We start from the raw sequence: 25,050 nt of genomic DNA, 5'->3' as shown, positions 1-25,050 counted from the left end.
CAGCTTTTCTACCCTCTAGCTGCAGGGGGCTGAGCGTTCTGAGTGTTGAGTTTTTCTTCCTGGTTCTGTGATCTGTGCTGATCTCTGCCTTTTGTTGATACGTAGCATCAAGTTGTTCTTGATGGTGTTCTCCTCATGTTCCCATATACTGGGACTTTTTCACCCCAGGATTACCGTATGTCTTCCTTTTTAAAAAACTAATCAGGGAGTATTCAGGGAATTCCAAGTTTTAATTGTAATCTCTTTTCTTTGTAGTCAGAGTCGAGCAAGCACTTTGTCGGTCAAGTTGGGCTTTCATCTAACACCCCAGCTCTCTGCGATGGGCTGCATTGTCTGGGGTGGGGGTGGGGGGGCGCATCGTCTGTGGGGGATGCCTCTTGCTCCACCAGCCTTTCTCAGGGTGCCCCAGGCACTCGGGCTGTCCTAGCCAACAGGGTCTTCTCTGTAAAGCTCACGGGAATGGGGCTGTGGTGAAACATCCTCCTCTGGGTCTTCAGAAACAGCTGGGAGGGGCCGTCCACTGTTGCTGTCCCTCTTGGTTTGGTTGAAGTAACATTGAAGTGATACAGCTGTCCCAGCCGCATGCTCCGTGTCTGATGGTAGCTGGGAGGGGCTGTGCCTTCAGACTCAGGGATCGAAAGCGAGTCTTGGCGCTTTATTTTAAAAGAGGGTGTGTACGTGTTGGGAGAGTGGAAGGAGGGGTGGGGATGGCATTCCTGGGTTCTTTGTTTCTAATATCACATGAGGCCTAAGTCTGATTTGTTTGAAGTACACAGAAATTCTGGGACTGTGTTGTATTAGTCAGCTTGGGCTGCCGTAACAGAATACCACAGACTGGGTGGCTGAAACAACATGCATTTAGACGGCCCTGGAGGCTGGAAGTCCAAGACCCAGGTGCTGCCAGGGTTGGTGCCTAGTGAGGGCTGTCTTCCTCAAAGGTGGCTCCCCTCCCACGGCCTTCACACGGCCTTTCTTCTGTGCCTGTGCCGTCTCTTCTTAGAAGGACGCTAACACTATAGGACCAGGACCTAAGCGGGAGGGTGGAGTGTGGGAGGGCAAGGCCCGAGGCAGGAGACACCAGGGGTATGTTCTGCTGCCCTCGTGCGTTTGGCTGCGGTGGGGGCAGCAGGGTGGAGGTAGAAAGAGGACCACTTCCCGCTCCCCAGCAGAGAGAGACAGAGATCGGGAAGGATAAGGGGACTGCGTGTGTGAGTGTGTGCGTGTGTAGAGGAAGGGCTTAGGAGTTAGGCCGGGGCGTGTCGTCTTGTGTCCCTGGCCGCTTTTCCTCTGCAGTTCTCCTGCAGGATGTGTGTGGGTTCATTTGTTCCTGGGGTGGGGGGTTGTGGGGGGAGTCCTGGACTCTCATCACCTTCTGAAAGGGTCTGTGATCTCCAGCGGGTTGCAGCCAGCAGGTTGAGGGATTCATGCTGGAGATGAAGGAGAAAGGGTCGGGCGGTGGGGTTTGCCCACGACACTGAGAATCTCTCTGTCCCCTCAGCTCCAGTGAGCCCCGCAGTGCAGCTGTGTCCTGAGCGCCTCGCTGGCCTCCCCTCAGCTCCAGTGCCGGGCACGTAATGGCCCTCGGGAGATGAGACGGGCAGACAACTCACCTTCTCCGAGGGTCGCTCTCTGGCCCAAAGGGTCTTGTCACTCGGTTCTGGTGCTGTCTCACACATACGTTCTGATTTCTTGCCTGATCCGTGCCCCTGTAATTCTTCCGGAGGTCACGGACAGAGCCCTCGGCAGTGGAGACAGATGCCAGTGATGGGATGGGGCAGACACAGGATGCCAGCTGGCAGCTGACCCTGGGCCTCCATCGTGGGAGATGGTGGGGAGTGATGAGAACCACCCCGTGTTGTCCCTCGCTGGCCCGTCTGCGTGGAGACTGCTTCTGTGGTCCTGCCGCTGTTGCTTGCCCACATGCGGGTCCAGAGTTGCTAGATCTTCCCATCTTTCAAAGGAAGCCAGGCATCATTTTTATGCACAATGTGTATGAGTTTTATGTTTCAGCAATTAACTCCAATTTAACACTGTCCTGGCTAAGCCAAACATGAAGGGCTGGAAGGCAGGTCCCTGGTCTGAGAGCTCTGGATAGGGCCGAGTCGATTGTCTCACAGATGGCTGAGGGGCTCCTGAAGAAGAGTCAATTCCCCTTCCTTTCCTGGGCCTCCCCTTGCCAGCCAGGCCAGAGCTGCACTAGCTGCCTTCTGTTGGGGCTGCTTTCAGCCTGACAGCTTTTGCATCAGTGATGTTTTTCTTGCCTGGACGGTTTTCTCCCTGAGATGTGCATGGCTAGTTATTAATTTAAGTCAACCCCTGGACAGGCTTTCTCTGACCACCCAGCTGCTCTTCCACATAACCCTATCTTAGATCTCCATGTGGTCCTTGTTATAGGCTTCCTACCAGCAGCCCTGTGTTCTGCTGGAATCCCAGCATCTAGACCAACAGCCAGCACATAGCAAGTGTTCATTAAGTAAAAGTTGAGGGAAAGTCTGGGCACGGTGGCTCACACCTGTAATCCCAGCACTTTGGGAGGCCAAGGTGGGTGGATCACTTGAGCCCGGGAGTTTGAGACCAGCCTGGGCAATATGGTGAAACCCCAATTCTACAAAAAGTACAAAAATTAACCAGGCGTAGTGGCACGCACCTGTGGTCCCAGCTACTCCGGAGGCCAAGGTGAGAGGAGGATCAGTTGTGCCCAGGAGTTCAAGGCTGCAGTGAGCTGTGATCACAACACTGCACTCCAGCCAGGGGACAGAGTGAGACCCTGTCTTTAAAAAAAGAAAAAAATACCAAGGGAAAGAAGAAATGGGTTGTGATTTATGTTTACTTTTTTAATTAATATCTACAATTAAAACATGCGTTTTTGCTGTTGTTATTCTTGACAGTGAAGAGGAAGAAAAGTTCCAAATCAGAGGCCAAGGGCACTGTGTCGAAAGTCACTGGGAAAAAAATCACCAAGATCATCAGTCTGGGAAAGAAAAAGCCATCCACAGACGAGCAGACCTCCTCCGCCGAGGAAGATGTTCCCACCTGCGGTAAGACTGCACTTCCCAGAGACGAGCAGCGTGCACCTAAGTGGGTTCATTTTCTCCTGCAGTGGTGCCGGTCCCCAGTTCATCCAAGGCTCATTAATTTGAGCTCTTTTGCACTGGACTTGGAATCATTCAGATAGTGGGAAATGTATTAAATGTTTACATTTCTGCCTCTTATTCATACAAGACTTTGCAGGCCTTTGAGATGACCTCTAAGGTTCTTTCAAGGAAAACAAAAATTTTCCCTTTAATCCTCTGAAGTTCCCCCAAATCCCTTGGAAGTGTTTTTAAAGGGCAACGCACGCAGGGGCTGCTGGTAAACAAAGGATTATGGGAAAACCTTTGCAGAACTAAGGCCAGTTCTTTCCCTTGGGCAAAGTTATAAAACTAAGCTTCCTTATCACGTCACTGTGTTAGTCACTTTCCTGTTGCTGCCAAAGGAATGCCTGAGGCTGGGTAATTGATAAAGAGAGGTTTATCTGGCTTATGGTTCTGCAGGCTATACGAGTATGGTGCCAGCATCAGCGCAGCTTGTGATGAGGCCTCAGGAAGCTTTTACTCATGTCATGGCAAGGGCAGAGGGGGAGCTAGTGTGTCACATGGCAGGAGAAAGAGGAGCAGGTGCCAGGGTCCTTTGGGTAAACCATCAGATCTCGCAGGAACCACTGGTGTGAGAACTCCCTCATTACTACAGGGAAGGCAGCAAGCCATTCATAAGGGATCCGCTCCCATGACCCAAGCACCTCTCACCAGCCCTGCCCCCTACACTGGGGATCACATTTCAACATGAGATTTGGAGGGGAGAAATATCCAAACTATACCAATTATATGTCTCAAACCGAAGTTTCAAATCCAGTCTAACACATGGACCATCTCCCCGGTCCGTCTTTCATCCCATAAGTCATCTTTGAGCAGCTACCTTTTGGTGACCACAACAGCCCTGGCCCCCCATGGCTTCCAGTCTGGTAGCAAAAGATAAGTACAAGCCCAGTTATCACAGAAACATGTATGTAGTAACTGGCTCTGGTGGGTGATAGGAGGGAAAACCCAAGAGGCCGTGAGAGGATCATAGGAACCTTGGTGGGCCAGGGGGATCCAGCATTGTGGGGTGGTCTCCATGAAGACATGGGTGAGAGTTTCCATCCAGAATGCCTTCTAGGCAATCAAGTTCAGAAGAACCGTGCGGCTCTTCCTAGGAGGAAAACTTGATGAGCTACGTTTTTGAGAAATTAGGACTGTGCTGTCATTTTCCTTGTGTACTGTGGCGGCTCACTCAGCTCCCTGCAGTGTGAGCCCATCATTCCTTCTATTTGAATAGTCATTCTAGTCAGCCCCACCCCTTACTGAGCACCCGTTATGTCCAAGGTGTTGGGTTTTATTTTGAGATGCCAAAAGATACCTCATTTAGTTCCTGCCCCACAGCGCCTAAATGGGGCTATACACACAAAGATAAATGCATTCAACAGATCTCACGTCCCAGCGGTGTGGGCTCATGCCACAAGGATAATACAGAGGATGGGCCATGGTGGCTGGGAGGAGGGATGGATTGCAGGGGCAGATGAGAGGAGCCAGCAGGCACTATGGCGTGCACTGTCTTGAAGGGAAGATGGGCAAAGTCTCAGCTCCTCGGCAGCTTTCACAGTGTGATCTGGGAAGTTGCATCATATCGATTTCTGGTGGACACAATGAAGTTGTCTGGGCAGACAGCAGTGAAGTCATCATGTGGTTGAAGGAGTCTTGCAGAGGGGTCCTGTTGAAACAGCTGCTTGTGGGGTTGAGTTAGGAGGGAAGGCCATCACCATAAGGGTAACCGAGGAGCCTGGTGCGTTCCAAGCTCCCTGAACTTGGTCAAATGGCAGTTGAGTCACAGACGCAGGTCAGTTGGTACTGATGTTTTTCCACTACCCTCCCTTCCCCTCCCTAAATAAGGCGAGAGCTAAAAGGGTGGCCACCCTGCTGAAGTGCTGTCAGAGGAAACAGCTGTAGCACGGAATGGGGAGGGTGAATGTGTTAGTGCCCCAGTGCTGGGCCCTGCTGACTCTCAGAGCGCATGGAAGGTGGGACTGCCTCATATCAGCTCTTGAGAGTTAGCGATTAGCAATAGAAAGTGGGAGTTAGGGATTCAATACAGGAGTTAGGGATTAAAAATAGAAAGCGGGAATTAGGGATTCAATACAGGAGTTAGGGATCAAAAATAGAAAGCGGGAATTAGGGATTCAATACAGGAGTTATGGATTAAAAACAGAAAGCGGGAATTAGCCAACAAGAAGGGAACTACTCTTTTTTTTTTTTTAAATGCTCTAGGTCAGCCGAGGAAATAGAAATTCTTCCTTGAAAAACAATTAAACATTAATATGAAAGGCAATTGAGAGACTTTGGCCCAAACCCCTCCATTTACAAAGGAGAGCGATGAAGCTCAGAGAGCTTGTGTGGTTTGCTTGGAGCCACACAGTGAGCTGAGAGCAGACAGCCTCTGACCCAACTCTGCTGGTTCCCTGACCCACAGGCCTTCCCCTTATCCCTTCCCCCCAAAGATCTGAACACTCCCGTGGCTCTTGATAAATAGCTGCGTTTGTGCTGGTGACTAGACACTGCGGTAAACCCTCTTTTGGGCACTTTCTTGGAAGCACAGTTGATCACTCAGGGAGCAGGAATACTGAATCCACAGCATCTAATTAGACACATGGATTCCTATCAAACTGCTTAGTGGACAACTTTTGTCTCAATATTAACAGAACATCCTCTGTCCACAAGATTTTAAAGCTGTCATCTAGTTCTTTGCAGGGGAAAGGGGAGAGGGGAGGAGCTTTTAGAAAAATAAAGGGGCAACAGTGACCATTTTCAGTTATTTTAGTACAGCTGCAAAGTTTCAGGCAGAAAAAAGGAACTGGACAAAGGCCCGAGAGACTGAGCCTGCCAAGTTGAGTCTCCGCAGCTGCTGCTCTCTGCTCCGGGGAGATCAAAGGCCGGGCTGGACTGGCCGGAAGTACAGTGCTGCTGAGCCCACAGGACAGAGCTCCCAGGAGCCACTGAAAGCGGAGTTCAAATGCCAGCCCTTCCACACAGTGCAGCTGGGTCAGCGGTGCCCCTAAATGCAGGACAGAGCTGCTGTGAGGGCCTTGCTTGTGGGGGCAGGGGAGGGAAGGCTCTCTGCAGGTGCTTGCTGGCTGGAAAGGTTTAGGGGGTTTGGGCCAAAGTCTCTCAATTGTCTTTCATATTAATGTGGCGAGGATTGCAACCTGGCTGGCCGGGCCCGCCCGCCTAGCCCTGCAACGCCTATTGAGTGACGTTGACTGACGCGTTTAGCATTGGGCAGGTCAGCTCAGCGCACAGCCGTGTAGATAATATGATCTGAGACATGCGCAAAGACCCGTGACCAAAATTTATCTCTTATTTGCCCTTCTCCTGTGCTTACAGGTCCTGGAATTAGTGTCACTTTACGAATTAAGCTGTCGTTACCAGGAAATGCATTTCTACCTTTTTCTCTCTTCCCCATCCCTATTTCCGCCTGTGGCTGGGACTGTGGCACCTTTTGACTGGCTCACCTTGTTCTACTCTGTGTCCCTCACCCAGGCCACCAGATGGAAGTTTTCATCACATTCTGCGTTGAGAAAAACCAAAAGTGCCTCCTTTGTTACCAGTTCAGGGCCTCTTTAACAATGCTGTCCCCACTTCACTTTTCTGCCTTCTACATGACTGGCGTAAGAACGGGCTCATTGGCGCACTGCCTGTGTCCACAGCACCGTGCAGAGCCTGGCAGACGATAACCAGCTCAGTAAATACTTGTCGAATGCATGCATTCCTTTAAGCAAATTGCTTCACCTCTGGGAATGTCAGGCTCCTCCATCTATGAAATGGCTCAATACTTCAATTCCTTGGTTTTCATAAAAACTGAGGATAAAATACATGAAACACTGAGCTCAGTGCCTCGCCCATCATTTATGCTCAGTACATGGTCACTGTGATTATCCATGTATTCATGTGACATGTGTTTTAAAAACATCACCTAAGCATACCAGACCTATCCAAGGCACAGTAAATGCAACTTCAGACGAGTAAATCATGAGAACTGGAGAGGCTGAGAGAAAGGAAAGGCCCCAGGGTGCAAGTCGGAGGCTTCCTGGAGCCTGGGTAGCCATTCCCAGGGTCCCTTCCAGCTGAAATGTTCTGTGACTTTATGAAGCTCTTTCAATGGCAGGATTTTTTAGTAGACGTTCAGGAAAGTAAGATACATTTCAGTTGGTATGATAATCCACTTCCACGAAAACTGGACGAAGCCAGGCACTGTAGCATGCAGCTGGAATCCCCGCGACTCGGGAGGCCGAGGCGAGAGGATCGCTTGATGCCAGGAGTTTGAGACCAGCCTCAGCAACATAGCAAGGCCCCACCTCAAAAAAAAGAAATCAGATGCAGTCTGATGAAAGGGCAGGAAGGCATTCTTAGTCCAAGAGCCACCATGACAGGCTGTTGGTGTACCAGCTGCTCTGCCCCTGGCCTCGTCGAGGACACACTGTGAAGAGCGGGAAGGAGGCGTTTGGCTTCGGCAGGCCCGTGATCAGCTGCCAGCAGTTTCCTGACGTTTGGTTTCTCCAAAAGCTGCTGCTTGGTGCCCCTCTTGCAGGCCCCTCTCCTCCTACCTGATCAGAAACAAATACTTGCTAAGATATAATGAATAGTTACATTGGGATAAAAGGTCTCTCAAAAGTGTTGAACATTTTGGCCACATGTAACCAAAGCACAGTAGCCTCTGGGGTGGGCAGGCACTATCATTTCCCTTCCTAAAGAGAATAAATAAATGGAAACTTGGCCACGCTTCTAAAAGGCTTTGCCTGCCTGCTCTTCTGCAGCTGCCGGAATTTGAGAGCCACCTGGCACTGAGACCCGTGACACCCCATATCCGGAACAGCTGACCGGGAGGGTTTATATTTGTTCCCCTCCATCTGTATTTTTTGTTTAATCTTCGGGCTGTAAAGTTAGTTTTATATTTCTAGTGAAATCTCATGCACTCTTGCCACAGTGTTGCTGCCAGAAATTGCCCTGTTTCTTTTGAATTTGGAGCAGAAATCAGCTGAAAACATTAAACTAGACTCACAAATTTTTAAAATTCAGTAACACCTTACCATAATATGATAAGTGAGATTCAAAAATAAAATCAGTTCTATCTGGACCTGCCTTGTTGAGTAGTTAAATCTTGAGACGCCCTGGGTGAGCCTTGAAGCTCCAGCCTGCAGTTCTTGCTGCAGAAGCCAAGTTGGCCCCGTCCTGGCTGCACTCTGGCACCACCTGGTGGTGGATGTCGTTCCAGCGTAACTGTTCCTGGAGATGACTTGGGGTCTGGGTCAGCACTGATTTCATCAGCCAGGCTAGAGGTGTCAGATTGGGAGAATATTGGGGAGTCCAGAGGACCCCCTGACTCTAGACTGCTTAGATGAGGTTGTCTGCCATTTCCTGCGTGGCCTCTTCATGTTCCCTACCCAGAAAGTAGGAACTTTGGGTCTCCCCATTTTAAGAAATGGGGGCAGGGGGCTGGACGGGGTAGGGGCAGTCGCTGAAAACAGACAGGTGACTGTGGGGCCACCTACTGATGTGAACAGGTCTGTTATCCCAGGGGATTTTTTTCTGGGGAAAATTGGGGGTATTATAATTTCATATAAAATCATGTTCTAAATAACATGTGGATCTGTCCAATATAATCATCCCTTTTATGGCTGAAGTGTCAAGAAATTCATAGTATCTGGTGGCTTTGGGCCAGATTCTGTCAGGGAAGAAGACACCATGAGAGTCCATGTCCCTCTTCGGGACCAGGTCCCCTGTGGTTGGGGATCAGGGTCAGGCCCTCTGTGGTTGGGGATCGGGGTCAGGCCCTCTGTGGCTGGGGATCAGGACTGGACCCCCTGTGGCTGGGAATTGCCGCCCCACTGCAGAGTCCATGCCCTCTTGGGGACTGGGTCCTCTGTGGTTGGGAATTGGGACTGGGTCCTCCGTGGTTGGGAATCAGGACTGGGTCCTCTGTGGTTGGGAATTGCTGCCCCGCTGAACTGTACGGTCTCTGTCATTGAGGTCACTGCCATTTCAATTCTCGGTTTCTTCCGCTCCTTCTCTAGGCCCTGTGAAGGGGTGCCTGGTCCCTGACCACTCCAGAGCACGGGCTGTTTTCCTTGCCCTGTAGCTTACTGCTTCTGTTCAGAAACCGTTTTTGGGCATGTTATCTTAATGCACCTCAGTATGCGAAGTTATTTGAGGGGAGTCCTTGCCTTCCTTTTCCTTTTAGATACACCATTACGTTTGTTAGCTCATGCTCAAAACATACTTAGGATTGACACAGTTGGCTGTCCTTGCATGAAGGTCTAAAACTGTAAAATGGTGGCTTTCAGCATGAGTGGTTGCTCTAGATGGTGTCAGAGCCATGGCGAGCACGTGGTTCCCAGCGCTGTTACTCGGATGCTCAGATATGATAGTTGACTCTCTTTTTAAGTAGAGGTTTCTTTTTTCTTTTTAAAGACTAAATGTATTGGCCTGTAATCCCAGCACTTTGGGAGGCTGAGGTGGGCGGATCACAAGGTCAGGAGATCGAGACCATCCTGGCTAACACGGTGAAACCCCGTCGCTACTAAAAATACAAAAAATTAGCCAGGAGTGGTGGCAGGTGCCTGTAGTCAGTCCCAGCTACTTGGAGGCTGGGGCAGGAGAATGGCATGAACCCGGGAGGCAGAGCTTGCAGTGAGGTGAGATCACGCCACTGTACTGCCGCCTGCCAGCCTGGGCGACAGAGCGAGACTCCGTCTCAAAAAAAAAGAAAGAAAAGAATAAATGTATTGGAACGACATCATTTACAAATAGCATTTTACAGAAGAAAAATAGTGATATAAGGCCCCAGTTGTATTCATATTAACAGCTCTTTATCTGCCGTCTTTAACTCCCAACAGGAGTTCAGGTCTGGCTTTGCTGTGTGGTCCTTGGACAAGATACTTCACATTATCTGGTCAGTTAACGTCCTCCTTCAAGAAGTAAAGCCTCTGAGACTCTTTCTTTGATTCTAGAGCCTCTTCGCCTCCCTGCAGCCCTCCTAAGTGTCTGAAGTACAAGGAGCTTGGATCGAGTGTAGTTTGCTCTCTGAACACAAGAGGGCGGCCACATCACAGGCCTTGGAGCCTCAGCCTGGCTCGTCCTTTCTCTGTCACTCCCCAAGGACAGCAGCCCACACCCCAGATGAAAGTTTTAGTTCCAGAAGAAGCAGTGTGCATTTCTCTTCAGTGTGTGTTGGCAGAAGTGACGTCACATTCAGCTAATGAAAATTTAGACTTTATAAGTGCTTACCTAGTAAGCCACTGAACCAATATTTATAAGTAATAAAGCATCATTCTGGGTCCTGAACATACCTCTCTCTCTCTTTTTTTTTTGTCTTTATAGAATTTATCAAGTACTAATAAGGTGTGTAAGACTGAGAACATAAAAGCAGTAAGAAACATCCTCCAAAACCCTTTTGGAAAGGCATTTTAATTGATTAGTTTTTTTTTTTTTTTTTTTTTTAGTGATAGGGTCTCACTGTATTGCCCAGGCTGATCTTGAACTCCTAACCTCAGGTGGTCTTCCTGCCCCGGCCTCCCAAGTAGCTGGGACTACTGTTGGCTGGAAAAGGAATCTGAAAAATCAGAATTGGAAAGGATGTATTTTGTTTTGTTTCTTAACATTTTTGAGGCAGGGGTATGTGTGACATTTTTGAGGCAGGGGTGTGTGTGTGTGTGCATGTGTGAATTTGAAGGAGTAGCTGAACTTCAGTTAGGAATCTATCAACATTTTCTATGCTATTTAACTTGCTTTCTAAATCTCAGAGGAAGGGGGCAGTAATTTACTAGCATTATGGTGTAGTTGGAAGGTACAGCCACCCTAATATGCATTTTTTCATGCCTTGTTATTTCTAGAAGAATGCATTTTATGTTTGTAACAAGTGAAAAGTGTCCATTTCCTGTATTTGAGGAGGTTTTTTTTTTTTTAAATGAGGATAATAATTTTTCGTGTCATTCTGCCACTCCTCTATCTGGTATACTGAAGATGTTGTGCCGTACAGAGACACGGATCACAAACTTTCATGTACATTCAGACTTTAGAGTTTAGATTTCCTCCGGGCAGCTTCAGCAGTCGCTTTGCAGTTTCAGGAGCAGAAAGGCGGCAGGTGCATCCTGAGCCTCGGGTGGGAACTCTGCCATCTGCAGGCTACTTCCAGCGCTGCGGATCTTAGTGCCTCCCAGGGCCTCCTATTTCTTGGAAAGTTTTCATTTTTAGATAGTTTTTGTTTCTTCATGTTAAGCCAAAATCTGCCTGCCTGTGACTCTTACCCTACTTGTATCATTTGCAGCTGCTCAAAATAAATGAAATCCTTTTCCAGTTTGAAGGCAGCTGTTGTGCCCCCATCCTGGCCATCCAAAACCCGACAGCTTGCTAACTTCTCACGTGCTTTAGGTGAATTCCATAGTCCCACATCAACACTAGGTGTCTGGTAACTGGTTCTTCACACATGTTCAGTTAGGGGCTTCCAGATACGGTCTGTGTGGTGTCATGAAAAGCCCCCAGAACTTGTGATGCTATAGCCACGGCTCTCCTAGTTTATGTGAATTTGTATTTAAAGCTTGATCGATCGTGTGAGGGATTTGTTTTATCCACACTCCCATCCCTGGGCCTCCTCAGTGCGACTCCAGACGTCTTCACCACGCCTGGTCTTGTCCGAGGCGGCTGACCTGTGGCCTTGTGTCCCCGCAGGCTATCTGAACGTGCTCTCCAACAGCCGCTGGCGGGAGCGCTGGTGCCGAGTGAAAGATAACAAGCTCATTTTCCACAAGGACAGGACCGACCTGAAGACCCATATTGTGTCTATTCCGCTCCGTGGCTGCGAGGTGATCCCGGGTTTGGATTCTAAACATCCTCTGACGTTCCGGCTGCTGCGCAATGGCCAGGAGGTTGCAGTGTTGGAGGTAGGGTATTTCCCAGGGGCTGTACTCCACAGAGGGACACACGGGGTGATTTTCCTTTCAAGAGGCGAACGCTGACGCCTGTATCAAAATTCCTCCCATCTTGCTGACAGCAGCTCTTTTGGGCCCACCCCCTTTTCTCTCACTGCCCAGTCCATGAGTCTTTGCTTTACTTCTTGCCTCAGTTTTTTTTCTGGGAGATACAACAATGCCGGCACCCCAGCACCACTTTCTACCCATTTGTACACATCAAATCGGCTTGTCTCCTTGTCTGAGTTCCTCTTTATGTCTGTTTGCAGGGAAATTAAATACACAATCCCACAGAGTACATTGCTTTTCTAAAGCACCTGGAGAATAACTTGTTTTAAAATTTCTAGGAAAGCTCTTTCCTCCTAGGAGCTCTTTGAAATGGTGGTAAATGTTTCCTTTGGAATGTTCTGGACTTCTTTATAGATGGAAGACTTTTTGGGGCCATCTGAATGCCTTATAGACGGTGGCCAATGAGCCACGTGACACAGACACCGAAAGAGTGCCTTTGCTGTTTTGGAGCCCTGGGCTTGGTGCACGCTTTGTTATTTATTTGGCTGCTTCACTAGCATTTCTTGCTCATGAAAGCAGAAAAGACAGTTAAAACTCATAGCTACATACTCAAAACTTTCATTATTGAAAGTTTTTAATTTTTCATCATAGAAAACGTTCTGTTGATGTTTTCCACCCAGTTTTAGACCTTTTTTTCCTGTGATTTTTCCCTTTATTTCTGAGTCTTTCCCCCCTTAGTGTTATTATGACCAAGATGCAAAGATACACACACACACATAGATAGATCCGTGCGTTCACACACCAGATGGTCACATCCATGTCATGCACCTTATGCTGTAGAATCGATAGAAACCAGTTCATGTGAGGTGTGTGCTCTAAATGCGTGCACAGTGACGCTCATCGGTGGAGGAGGGAGTGCCTGGGGCTGCGACCTAAACCACGGCTGCCCAGTCAGGCAATCTTTCTGAACATCTTGAATTTCATACATAGGAGTTCATTGCAGGGACTATTTTCATAGAGGCTGCTTTTTTTTTTTGGTGGGGATGAAAAATAGATGAACACTTTTTCCTGCAGGGCTTAGGTAAGGGAAGGTCAGAAGCACGCACTGCTGCCCCCGTGGCTGGTTTTGCAGCAGTGTGATCTAACAGAGAGGGCTGGGCTCAGATGGGCTTGGGACAGCTGGGTTCCAGTCTCAGCTCTGTGCAGACCCTGACCACGGCCAAAGCTTTTGTTCTCTCTCAGCTTCTTTTTTTTTTTGAGATGGAGTCTCGCTCTGTCACCCAGGCTGGAGTGCAGTGGCGCAATCTCAGCTCACTGCAAGCTCCGCCTCCCGGGTTCACTCCATTCTCCTGCCTCAGCCTCTCTGAGTAGCTGGGACTACAGGCGTCCACCACCACGCCCGGCTAATTGTTTGTATTTTTAGTAGAGACGGGGTTTCACCGTGGTCTCGATCTCCTGACCTCGTGATCCGCCTGCCTCGGCCTCCCAAAGTGCTGGGATTACAAGCGTGAGCCACCGCGCCTGGCCCTCTCTCAGCTTCTTTACCCATCGTAAAACATGAATGCTGAGCTAGAGTCAGTGTACCTTGTAAACATTTATGTAGGCTGAAAACTGGAGGGTGGGTGGCGGTGGAAAAAAGCTGAAAACTTAAACTGTACTCTTGATGTAACAATGCGGGTCTCCCATGAGAGCTTTGACAGCAGATCTGAGAAGGGTTGCAAGGAGAAGGAGGCAGGAATTGGCACGGGTTAGATACAGGAATGAAGAGGGAGACGCTGGGCAAGTGCCCAGACAGAGAAGCTGGGGGTGGGGTGGGGTGGGGGTGGGTGGAAGTTGGGAGCTGTTTGGTGAAGAAGTCACCTGCCCTGCCATTGCTAGGGGCACAGTAGCTGTGTGCCCCGAGTCCTGGAGAGAAAGCAGTAGCATTTCATACCTTCACAAACGCTTGGACCACTGAGGAAGGTGCTTATTCCTTGAGAGAGCTGAAGTGAGTAGACTCAGTTTCCTGAATGACACGACAGCAAGATTTGGAAGTTTACCCCGTATCACCTCCTGTACGACAACTATTTTTACAGCTGAAAAGTGACAACTTACAAGTGACACATAAAACATCTACAGCCTTCCAATGTAAGCAAGAAGCCTGACCTCATCAGTGGCGAAATGCCGTGAGCCAGCCAATAGAGTTGCAATCAATACTTTTTCCAAGATCCTTTTATTTTAACTTTTGTTTTGAGATAATTTCAGAGTTACCGAAAAGTTGCAAGGATAGCACAAAGGATGCCTGTGCACCCTTCACCCATATCCGCCAAAGACCAACATTGCACATGCTTGCTGTCTCTTGCACAGCCCTGCGTGTGCACTCTCCCCCCTGCCCCTTTCTCTCTCTGTATGTCTGTATGTCTTTGTGTAGGATTTTTTCGGAACCTTTGGCAGGTATGTTGTGCTTTTATCCGTAAATACTTTGATGTATATTTGCTGAAAACACCTTACAAGAACCACAGTGTAATATGATCACAGTCAGGAAACTACCATGCATACAGCACGCTGGTCCGAGTCCTAGATCTTCATCAGGTTTTCCTAGTTATTCCTATCATGTCCTTCATGAGCAGAAGGAAACCCCAGCCCCTGTGTTGTAGTCCGCTGCCGCGTCTCCTTAGCCTGCTCCGTCTGGCTTGACAACATTGACACCTTAGGAAGGAGACTGTTCTTCTGTAGAAGGCTCCCAGGTTTGGCGCGTCTGCTGTTGCCTCTGCTTGGGATCTAGCAGAGAATTATAGCGGGAGCCCATGGAGGTGGCGGCATGTTTTATGCTGCGTCACATCAGGAGGCCCACAGCATCTGTGTGTCACACTGCTCATGATGTTAATTTTGATCCCGTGGGTAAGGTTTCCCCACTGTAAATTGACTGCATTTCCCCCCCACCCCGTAAGTCTCATGTAGGAAGATGCTTTGAAACTATGTAATTGTCCTGTTATTACTCACAATTTCACCCACTGGTTCCAGCATCCATTAATGACTCTTGCCTGAAACAATCATAATGACAGTTGCTCAATGGTGACGTTCTAATTCCGTTATTCCTTCTACATTTATTAGCTAGCATCTTCTGCGAGACCATTTTCCTTTACTCCCATTTAATTTTTCGTTTGTTTATATATATATATGTATGTATATCAGCGGGAATTCCTAGATTATTATTATTAATTATTATTTTTGAGACAAGTTCTCACTCTGTCATCCAGGCTGGAGTGCAGTGGCACAATCGGCTTACTGTAACCTCCACCTCCCAGGTTCAAGCGATTCTCCTGCCTCAGCCTCCCGAGTAGCTGGGATTGCAGATGTGCCACCACACCCAGCTAATTTTTGTGTTTTTTAGTAGAGACGGGGTTTCACCATGTTAGCCAGGCTGCTCTCAAACTCCTGACTTCAAGTCAACTGCCCGCCTTGGCCTCCCAAAGTGCTGAGATTATAGGCGTGAGCCACCGTGCCCAGCCCATAAATTTTTTTTTTTTTTTTGAGACAAGTCTCGCCCTGTTGCCCAGGCTGGAGTGCAGTGACGCGATCTCTGCTCACTGCAAGCTCCGCCTCCCGGGTTCACGCCATTCTCCTGCCTCAGCCTCCCGAGTAGCTGGGATTACAGGTGCCTGCCACCATGCCCGGCTAATTTTTTTGTAGTTTTTAGTAGAGACGGGGTTTCACCGTGTTAGCCAGGATGGTCTTGATCTCCTGACCTCGTGATCCGCCCGCCTCGGTCTCCCAAAGTGCTGGGATTATAGGCGTGAGCCACCGCGCCTGGTCCAGCCCATAGATTTTTAATCAGTGATTATATCCTTTACTGTCGTGACTTATTTTGGTCAAACTATCACAGATTTGGTCAGCAGGAGGCCCTCGGAGCTGGCTGGCTGTCCTTTGCCATGTCCCTGTAATAAAGAGACTACAGTCCATCATGCTTGGAGCACTTTCCTTACTTTATGGCACAAGGAGATGCCCCAGGCTCATCCTGTACTTTGCCCTCCTCCAGACCTGGAGTCAGCCGTTCCTCCAAAGCATGCTATTCCTTTTAGTGGAGAATGGCGGAGAATTGAGAAGCCAGGATCTGGGGGCCAGATGTGCTCACTTCTGCCGTGGGCCAGAGCTCCTGGGTCTTTTCAGTAGACAAACACTGGAAACAGATGTGTGGATGTGGATGTGGATACATACACATTCACATGTTTATATGTTATACATAGGACAGATAATTATAAGTGTATATATACATGTACATGCATCCATGCATACATGCACCCACACACGTCTCTATGTCTATACCTATCTACATATTAAAAGCTATGAGAACTAATACCTCCAACACCACAGTGTTATTTTTTAAAAGCCTCTGAGGTAATTTCATACAGTGAACTATGAAGAAAACAATTGGTAAACTCTAATAATATCAGTTACATCTTAGATATTAATTGTATTAAAACATTTTTAAAATGCTTTGATGAAATGGTTATAATGACATAGGTATAGATTAATCATGGATACATTCTCAATATAGATTTTGTTTGCCGGGTGCAGTGGCTCACGCCTGTAATCCCAGCACTTTGGAAGGCCGAGGCGGGCGGATCACGAGGTCAGGAGATCGAGACCATCCTGGCTAACACGGTGAAAACCCTGTCTCTACTAAAAATACGAAAAATTATCCAGGCGTGGTGGTGGGCGCCTGTAGTCCCAGCTACTTGGGAGGCTGAGGCAGGAGACTGGCGTGAACCTGGGAGGCAGAGCTTGCAGTGAGCTGAGATCACGCCACTGCGCTCCAGCCTGGGTGAAAGAGCAAGACTTGGTCTCAAAAAAAAAAAAGATTTTGTTTTAGGAAGGACATAAGACCTGTGAAGAGAACACATTTGTGATTTTTTTTAAATCCAGGTATTCAAATCAATTCATTTTAATTTGGCAAACACTGATTCTGTTTTTATTCTCTGTAAGGTACTTAATGGGAATTCCTTCCCTTTGTCCTCATGGCCTCATTGTGTATGGTTAGTAATGATTTGTTACATGGAAAATATCACTAGCCAGTTTCTCAACATAAAAAAAATAGCTGCTGCTTTCTTAACATCCCTTCCTTTACAGAGGCCTTTATACATGGCATGGAATATTTACAATTGCTTATATTTTGATTGGTGTTAAACTTGTCAAGGTTTTAATTATAAAACCCAATTTTCTTTAAGCTCAACTTAGAGATCTTTATTTAAATTAGTAATTTTTATAAGCAATAAAATTTTTTTCTTCAACATTCAGTTAACTCATAAATTAATTACGGCTTAATTTCTCCTAAACTTTAACCATTATTTACATATTTGGTTAATCAAAATTTTTAAAGATTTCAAATACCATTAAAAACGTAACTGATTTTCTAAATCACTTTAAAACAATGGCTTAAAGCTGGGCATGGTGGCTCACAACTGTAATCCTAGCACTTTGGGAGGCTGAGGTAGGAGAATCACTTGAGCCTGGGAGTTCAAGACCAGCCTGGGCAAGATGGTGAGACCCTGTCTCGACAAATAAAAAATAAAAAAATTAGCTGGGCTTGGTGGTGAACACCTGTAGTCCCAGCTGCTTGGGAGGCTGAGGCAGGAGGATTGCTTGAGCCCAGGAGTTGGAGGCTGCAGTGAGCTATGATCACACCACTGCACTCCAGCCTGGGTGACAGAGCGAGACCCTGTCTCAAAAAAAAAATAAAATAAAAATAAAAGGATGGCTTAAAAATTGAACGAACATAATCTTGAAGACATATTTCAGACTTGCAAATTAAGCAGACCAAATAGAGGAGATAGCAAACATCTTAAAAAATGGTGTGCCTAAAGCAGCCCATTGATTACAGAGTGTCATGTCCCCTGTGGAAACACAATTGATATCAAAGGAAATTACTTTTTTATATCATCTAATCAAGAAACTAAATGACCATTTCAGGCCCATGTAGGGGGGCTCACCCAGGGCTCCTGGTATAAAAAAGTTTGCGACCAGTAAAGGGCCTGGAGCTTGGTCGCGCTTCCCAAGTCAGGCAGCAGCAGCTGGGACGTGCTCCTTCTCATGGTCAGGTGGTGTCGCCAAAGGTTCCTCAGCAACCTCCTTCAGCCGGGATGGAATTAATCCCGTTAATTTTCCTGTCTTACACCCTAGTGCCTTTCCCCACAATAATGGGAAGGCATTTTAGGACCTCAGAGTTTCATTCACCTTTGGTGTAATCGGGATGACACTTCCTAAATTAAGGCCTGCTGTGAACGTGACGTTAATCCCATCGCTTAGCCAATGGCTGCGTCTTCCTTCTCGTTTCTTCTTAGGGACATCATGCTTCATCGCCTTTCCTATTAGGTGGTCTCTTTATTGACACATTTATGAAAATGTAAAAATCTTTAGTTAAATACAGCCTACCTTTTTTCCCCACTTCGACAGGCATCTTCTTCTGAAGACATGGGCAGGTGGATTGGGATTTTACTCGCAGAGACGGGATCGTCCACAGACCCGGAGGCTCTGCACTATGACTACATTGATGTGGAGATGTCTGCAAGTGTCATTCAGACAGCCAAACAAACCTTCTGGTAAGACCCACTGCCATGTGAAATGGCACCACAGTTCAGTAACTATCTTTTCCCTAACTTAGCTTAACTTAGTTTTTGTGTGAAGATATAGTCTCAGAAGAAAAACTAAAGACTTTCCCTTTTGCATTATCTTAAGCCAAATTTTGCAGAAATGTTTTGGTCGTGTCAACCCACTGGGTTTTCTATTTGAGTAGCGCGTGGCAAACTTGCATGAAGGACTAGATAGTAAATATTTTTGGTTTTGTGGGCCAGACGTTTCCTGTTAATAACCACTCAGCTCCCGCTGCAGCTGGACACCGTACATAAACGAATGGGTGTGTCTGTGTTCTAATAAACCTTTATTTGCAAAAACAGGCAGTGGCCTGTATTTGGCCCATAGTTTGCTGACCCCTGTATTAGAGGAACAGTTCTATGAAGCAGAAATGATTCTACATATTGCTGTAATGAGGACTGGGTTTTCAAAGCTATCCGTCAAGTACTTTGTAAATTTAAATTGTGATTTTTTAAAACAATGCTGCAATCATGTATAAAAACGTCCTTTTGAACTGTGAATATTTCTTTAACATAATGATGGCAGAATATTTATAGCTGCAGTTCTTGGTATGGTCCACAGACCCCCTGGGGATTTTCCAGACCCGTTCTGGCAGTCTATGGCGTTAAATTATTTTCATAATATACTAGGTCATTGTTTCCTTTCTCCACTGTTTGGACATTTGCATTAGTGATCACTGACTGGCAGCTTCGCACCAGTAGTCGCCCTTCTCCGTATTAATAATCATTGTCACTGCCAGTGTAAATAGTCAAAGAATTTTACCATTTGCGATAGTAAAAGAAAATGCTGGCTTCACTTAAGATGTCCTTGAGGAAGCAGTAAAAATGATGACTTTTTCTATAAAGGATCAGAGAGTAGATATTTGCATGAAGGCTCTGAAGCCCGTGTGTGTTTCCTGTTCTGCGTGACGTGATGAGAGGCCACAGAGAGCATGCAGGCATGTACAATGATAGTGGTCCTGTTGAACAGCTCAGACAAGTGAGGTGCTCATCGAACTAGCTGCCTTGATTTTTTTTTTCATTTTTACTTTAAAAAGCAACTAACAGACAAACTGTGGTTATTTGCACATAGGCATTTGCAGATGTTTTCTTGAAAATAAGCTAGCTACACCCATCATCTCTAGGCAAACAGTTGGCAGTATTTGTTGCTTATGATACATTTAAGCTTTCCTCAGAAATTAGAATTCTGGAAAATTTGCATCTGCCGTGGTGAGCTTGCCAGCTACTCAGCACCCATAGACTCCTGCTGAGATCTGTAGTCATGTCAGCAGTTTTTTTTGATGTTGTATAATGAAGGGTGTCAACGTTTGACAGATCGGCAGAAGTCATGCTTGGGAAAAGATCTATTCCTAGTGCAAGATAAATGACTGGATTTTAATGCGAGTCGATTGATCTGCTTTCCGACTCCATGGCAGTTAGCGGTAAGAGACCACCACTTGCTGCGTTTGGGTGTAGTACCAAAGAAGCGTAGCTACAACTTGGAAAAAGCAATTAAAATGTGCCCCACTTGTCCGGCTTACATGTGTTTGAGGCTGGATTTTCTTCACATACTTCAACCAAAAGAGCATTTTGTGACAGATTGAGTGCAGAAGCAGGTGTGAGAATCCAGCCACCTTCTGTTAAGCTGGACATTAACTAGGTTTACAAACGTGAACACTCCGCCACTTTCTGGTTTGTTATTGGCATTGCTGGACATTAACTGGGTTTACAAACATGTGAACGCTCTGCCACATTTTGGTTTGTTATTGGGGTTTTGTTTTTTTTTTTTTTTTTTTTGGTAGAGACGGGCCTTATTATGTTGCCCAGGCTGGTCTCAAACTCCTGGACTCCTGGGTTCAAGCGATCTTCCCATCTTGGCCTCCCAAAGTGCTAGGATTCCAGGCATGACCCACGATGCCACTTTTAAGTGAATAACAATGAATGCATTTCTCAGGTTTTAATTTCAAATCCAGCAGGTAGTAGGTAGGGCATCTTGGCTTGGGTCCTGCTGTGGTATTTACTAATTAGAACAATTTGGACAAGTCATTCATTACCTTTTAGTACCTCTGCTGCCTTCTGTAGAAAATAGAGAGGGTGGGTGAGATAATCTCTGAAACTTGCAGCTCCAGCATCTTTCACCCCTTGACTGCTGCGTATGTTTCTCTCATCCTTAGAGAGTTGGGACTGGGGTGAGGGAAGTGAATGAAAACAAAGCTGGTCATGAATTGCATCATCAGCAAGTGAGAAACATACAGACAGCTGCTGGCAGACCCGCCAGTGCTGAGATTACGCGACCTTTCAAGTGTGAAGAAGATGGGCTCAGATGCCTGTGCTGTTGTGTCGTGCCTGTTTAATATGAACACCACCGTCTAGTTTTTCCACACAAGTGCTATTTATGGGGAATTGGAGCAGTCTTCCTTTGTGTCTTGAATGGTGAATGGACATTGATTTAATGCTTAGCTAGGACATTCTGGGGCTAAGAAATAGTTCTCAAAGTGAAGATAACTTGGCCCATTTTAGGACTCAAGTCACATGTTACATACACCCAGCTAAGGTCAATAGCCTTGACAAGTGGAATTAGTGTTGCACAGATTGTCCATAAAATCCCCAGTAACATTGGAGGTTTTCTACAGTGCAGACTGTTCTCACCACTGTCCCTTTGTGTGGAACTCAGGGTAGATGTAGTCTGGTACTTACTGTTCTATTTATACTCATTATATGTTTAGTTATATTCTTTCTAATCAGCAAAATGTGGGTAAATTATAATGATTCTCCTATTCTTTAAGTACTATGCAGTAAATCACATTTAAAGTGTTTTTAAAGAGATGTAAGATCTGTAAATCTATTTTTGCAAAATCTGCCCAACTAGACAGACATAAAAGTGGTTATGGATGTTCACTATATTTATTTGGAAGATACTAAATTTCCATAAAAACCTATCCTACATCCACATGTAATTGCAAGTATAATCAGCACGCCGATAACCACATTTAAGAGAAACCCTGAATTGAAATAGTTGCCCTAGAATATAGCTTGGATTTTACTTTATAAATGACTAGAGTATTAATCTAAACCAAATGTGGCAAGGTCACATTTTTGAGAAAGGAATGTAGATTATAACACTAAAAATATTTATTAAAAATATGCATGTAATGAATTTATGGCTGCAGGAATCTTTTCTACCTCGTTAAAGTCTTTATAGGAGCTGTCAGTTAGCAATAAAGCTTATTTTCAAGTTTTCTAGCCAAACACTCCTGTAACACTTAAGAGAGATGAGATGTGATAAGGAAACAGTGTTCAAAATATGGTTGCTTGCCAGTGTGATGAATATTCTAAGATTAAATGTTTTGCTTTTATATAAACTGGCAGCCAGTTAATGAATCTTTTCAGGGTTCTTAGGAGAATTCTTTGTGCATCGTACATGACTGAGGAAGAGATGGCAGTAATATATTTTGAAAAGGGGAAAGTATAAGATAATAATGGAGATTCTCCCAGGAAAAGTGGGATATTTAGGAACTTTAATAACGGTAAACAATCAAAACATATTTTCCTGAAAACCTATTTACAATGAGAAACATAGATTATACAACACATGAAAATACTCCAGAGTTTTCCTGAAACTCTCTTCAAGTCACACTCAGCTGGGAGCCCCTCAGGAAGCAGTTGGGAGGATGAAGAGGATGGAAAGCAGGGGCTGGTGCAGAGCGTGGGGAGATGCACGGATGGGGTGGTGAGGATGAAGAGGATGGAAAGCGGGGGCTGGTGCGGAGCGTGGGGAGATGCACGGATGGGGTGGTGAGGATGAAGAGGATGGAAAGCAGGGGCTGGTGCGGAGAGTGGAGGGTAGAGAGATTCACAGATGGGAGGCAGTCCTCTTGGCCACCCTTTCCTCGGAGCCCCGGGAGGTTATTCTGAAATAGCTCCCCTTGACTCTCTCCTGGTTTTGGTGTAACAAGTGGCATGTGGCCTCTTACTTCATTTCCACTTCTATCTTTGGCTGCAAATCCTGTTGTGGAAAGACACCAAGCACGAGACCGAGGCCTCGTGTTTAGTTGTGACCCCAGGCCCTGCCCTCTTGGGGACTGGGCAGAGTTGTCCTCACTGGGCCAGGTCCCTCTCTGTAGGGTGAAGGGTGACTAGCTGCTGGCTGAGGCCTCCTCCACCTAGGACATTCTGTGTGCCTGTGACCCCAATCCCTGTGCTCTCAGGTCCTGCTAGGTGAACCCATCAGAGGCATCCTGCAGTGGCTCTTCCCAGCACAGAAGCAGGAGTGGAGCCCCCGAGGGCCTCTGTTCTGACCCCATCCTTTGTCCCTGCTGCAGCAGGGCGAGTGCAGGGCATATGCTGGAAACTGAAGATGCAAGCCTGTGAGAGACGTGCATGCCGCTGGAAGGAGAAAGACTCAAGGCAGTACGGCCCAGGGCACAGGGGAGGGGATGGTCCCTGTGGCCAGGCTTTATTCATTCCTCCGTTTACTGCCTCTCGCTGACAAAAAGTATATATAGTGCTGTCTCCCTAAAAGCCCTCCAATGAGGCATTTAATTAGAAAACCTTAAATATTTATTTTTAAAAAATCAAAATCTATTACTGTGGAACTCTTAAATGTTCAAGTTTTGCTGTGCTTTTCCTTCTTGTATGTTTTCTTCTTCATTTTATTTTCTTACATATACTTTTATGTATATTAAGTTTAGCATATATCAATTTTTTATAAGGAAAGGAAAAAGTTTATGAAAGTTTATAAATTATAATTGAAGAGTGTCCAGGCAGCAAGCCGTGCATGGCGTCCCTCCCCAGCAGGGGGCGCACGCGCGCTCTGTGAGGAGCCATTTCCGCGGCCCGCGGTGCTGAAACCCAGCCCGGAGCCCCAAGCCCGGTTCCGCCTGCTGCTCCCGAGGCTACGCTGCCGGACTTCTTACCAAAGAGGCCGACTTCACTTGCCCCTGTGTTTCTCTCCCCGGTTTTCACTTAACGCTGTGTTTTCTTCATCTGGTGATCACAGAAGCGCAGGATCCTGTGAAATACCCCCACCAGCAGGAAATGCTGTCGGGGTGGTCCCTTCCCTGGGATTTACACTGTTAGTCCTGACCCGTGGCTTCGGAACCCGGCCGAGCCTCTAGGCTCCTGCCCCTGCGTGAGGACCCCTGCGTGTGCCCTCGTGGTCCCAGCGCTCCTGAGGCCGACCCTCCAGTGGGGAGAGCAGGCAGGACGCAGATGCAGGGTGGTGGCCCTGGGCCCGGAGGGGAGGGAGGGACCGCCTCCTGGGGGGCAGCACCCATGCGGAGACCTGGGTGCGAGGGGTGTCAGGAGAGGAGTTCTGCAGACAGAGGGGCTGGGGGAGCCGCGAGAGCCAGGGGAGTGCCGGGGCACCCAGGAGACTGACGCAGGAAGTCACAGCACAGGGACAGAGCAGAAACCGAGTCCCTCGGAGCCCCGAGGCCCTGGGCAGCACCTTGCGACTTCAGAAGCCCCTGAGGGTGTTGGGTGGAGGCTGGTGTGGCCTGGCCTGCCCTCCTTAAAGGAGAGTGAGCCGTTCCCTCACCACAGGCTCCACACTGTTGGGCCTCACCTCTGGCCACTAAATGGGCAGGTTTTTCCCATGCCAAGCACTTCTCTAGGTTTCTGCGGGCACCAGCTGGGTGTCCTAATACATGAACTCAACCCTCAGTGGTCTTCCAGGAGGCAGCGCGAGGCTCCCCAAGTTAAGGGCCCAGTCCACAAAGCTGACTCCACTTCAGATGCCAGTCACAGGTCCAGGATGTCACCTGTGCGTCTGACTAGTAGGATGTGAGTTGGAGGTTCCCACGACCCCTCCCCTCTAGTTCAGTCATTGCTAGAACGCTCCCAGAACTCAGGAAGAGCTTGCTTACTGGATTACCAGTTTACTGTGAAAGGACACAGCTCAGAAGCAGTGAGGGAAGAGGTGCGCTGTGCAAAGCATGTGAGGCACAGCGCTCCCGTGCCCTCGCTGGGCGCACCACGCTCCTGGCACCGCGGCATGCACACAGTCCAGAAGCTCCGGGAACCCCATCCTCTTGGGTTTTTATGGAAAGTTCCAGCTGTAATCACAGGGTTGGTTTCCCTGGCAACCAGCTCTCATCCTACTCTTCATGTAGGAAATTCCAAGAGTTTCAGGAGCCCTGACCAGGAACTTGGGATGAAGACCAAAATACATATTTATTATGCCACAATAGCACACCTTCTAAAGGATTTCTTGGGCTGCTGTCAGCGGCTCTCAGAAGTTGAGGAAATTTCAGGGAAGAGGTGAAGAGATGTGGGGTGGCAGTGGTGCTGATTGAGTACTAAGAACACCATAAATACTTGGTGAATGAGTGTTCCAGAAAGCTTATAGAACAGGGGTCCACGAACTTTTTCCGAAAAAGACCAGACAGTAACTTTCGGCTT

The 25,050-nt window shown here is 47.4% G+C and overlaps 1 protein-coding gene across 4 annotated transcripts in view; it reads left to right on the top strand.

Annotated features, from left to right (window-relative positions):
- Nucleotides 1-25,050, top strand: part of AFAP1 (actin filament associated protein 1) — a 175,988-nt gene that overhangs the window by 127,617 nt on the left and 23,321 nt on the right. For all 4 annotated transcript variants that reach the window (XM_032135443.2, XM_058430237.1, XM_032135441.2 and 1 more), the window contains 3 exons: nucleotides 2,889-3,038; nucleotides 11,793-12,004; nucleotides 18,473-18,618. In XM_032135443.2, the coding sequence (XP_031991334.1) occupies nucleotides 2,889-3,038; nucleotides 11,793-12,004; nucleotides 18,473-18,618 (508 nt within the window). The remainder of the gene's footprint in view (nucleotides 1-2,888; nucleotides 3,039-11,792; nucleotides 12,005-18,472; nucleotides 18,619-25,050) is intronic.

This window comes from Hylobates moloch, unplaced genomic scaffold (assembly GCF_009828535.3).
Source record: "Hylobates moloch isolate HMO894 unplaced genomic scaffold, HMol_V3 SCAFFOLD_17, whole genome shotgun sequence".
In the NCBI taxonomy this organism is placed as follows: Eukaryota; Metazoa; Chordata; class Mammalia; order Primates; family Hylobatidae; genus Hylobates; species Hylobates moloch.
The sequence above is the reverse complement of the archived record's forward strand: the minus strand, read 5'-3'. Positions and strand labels throughout refer to the sequence as shown.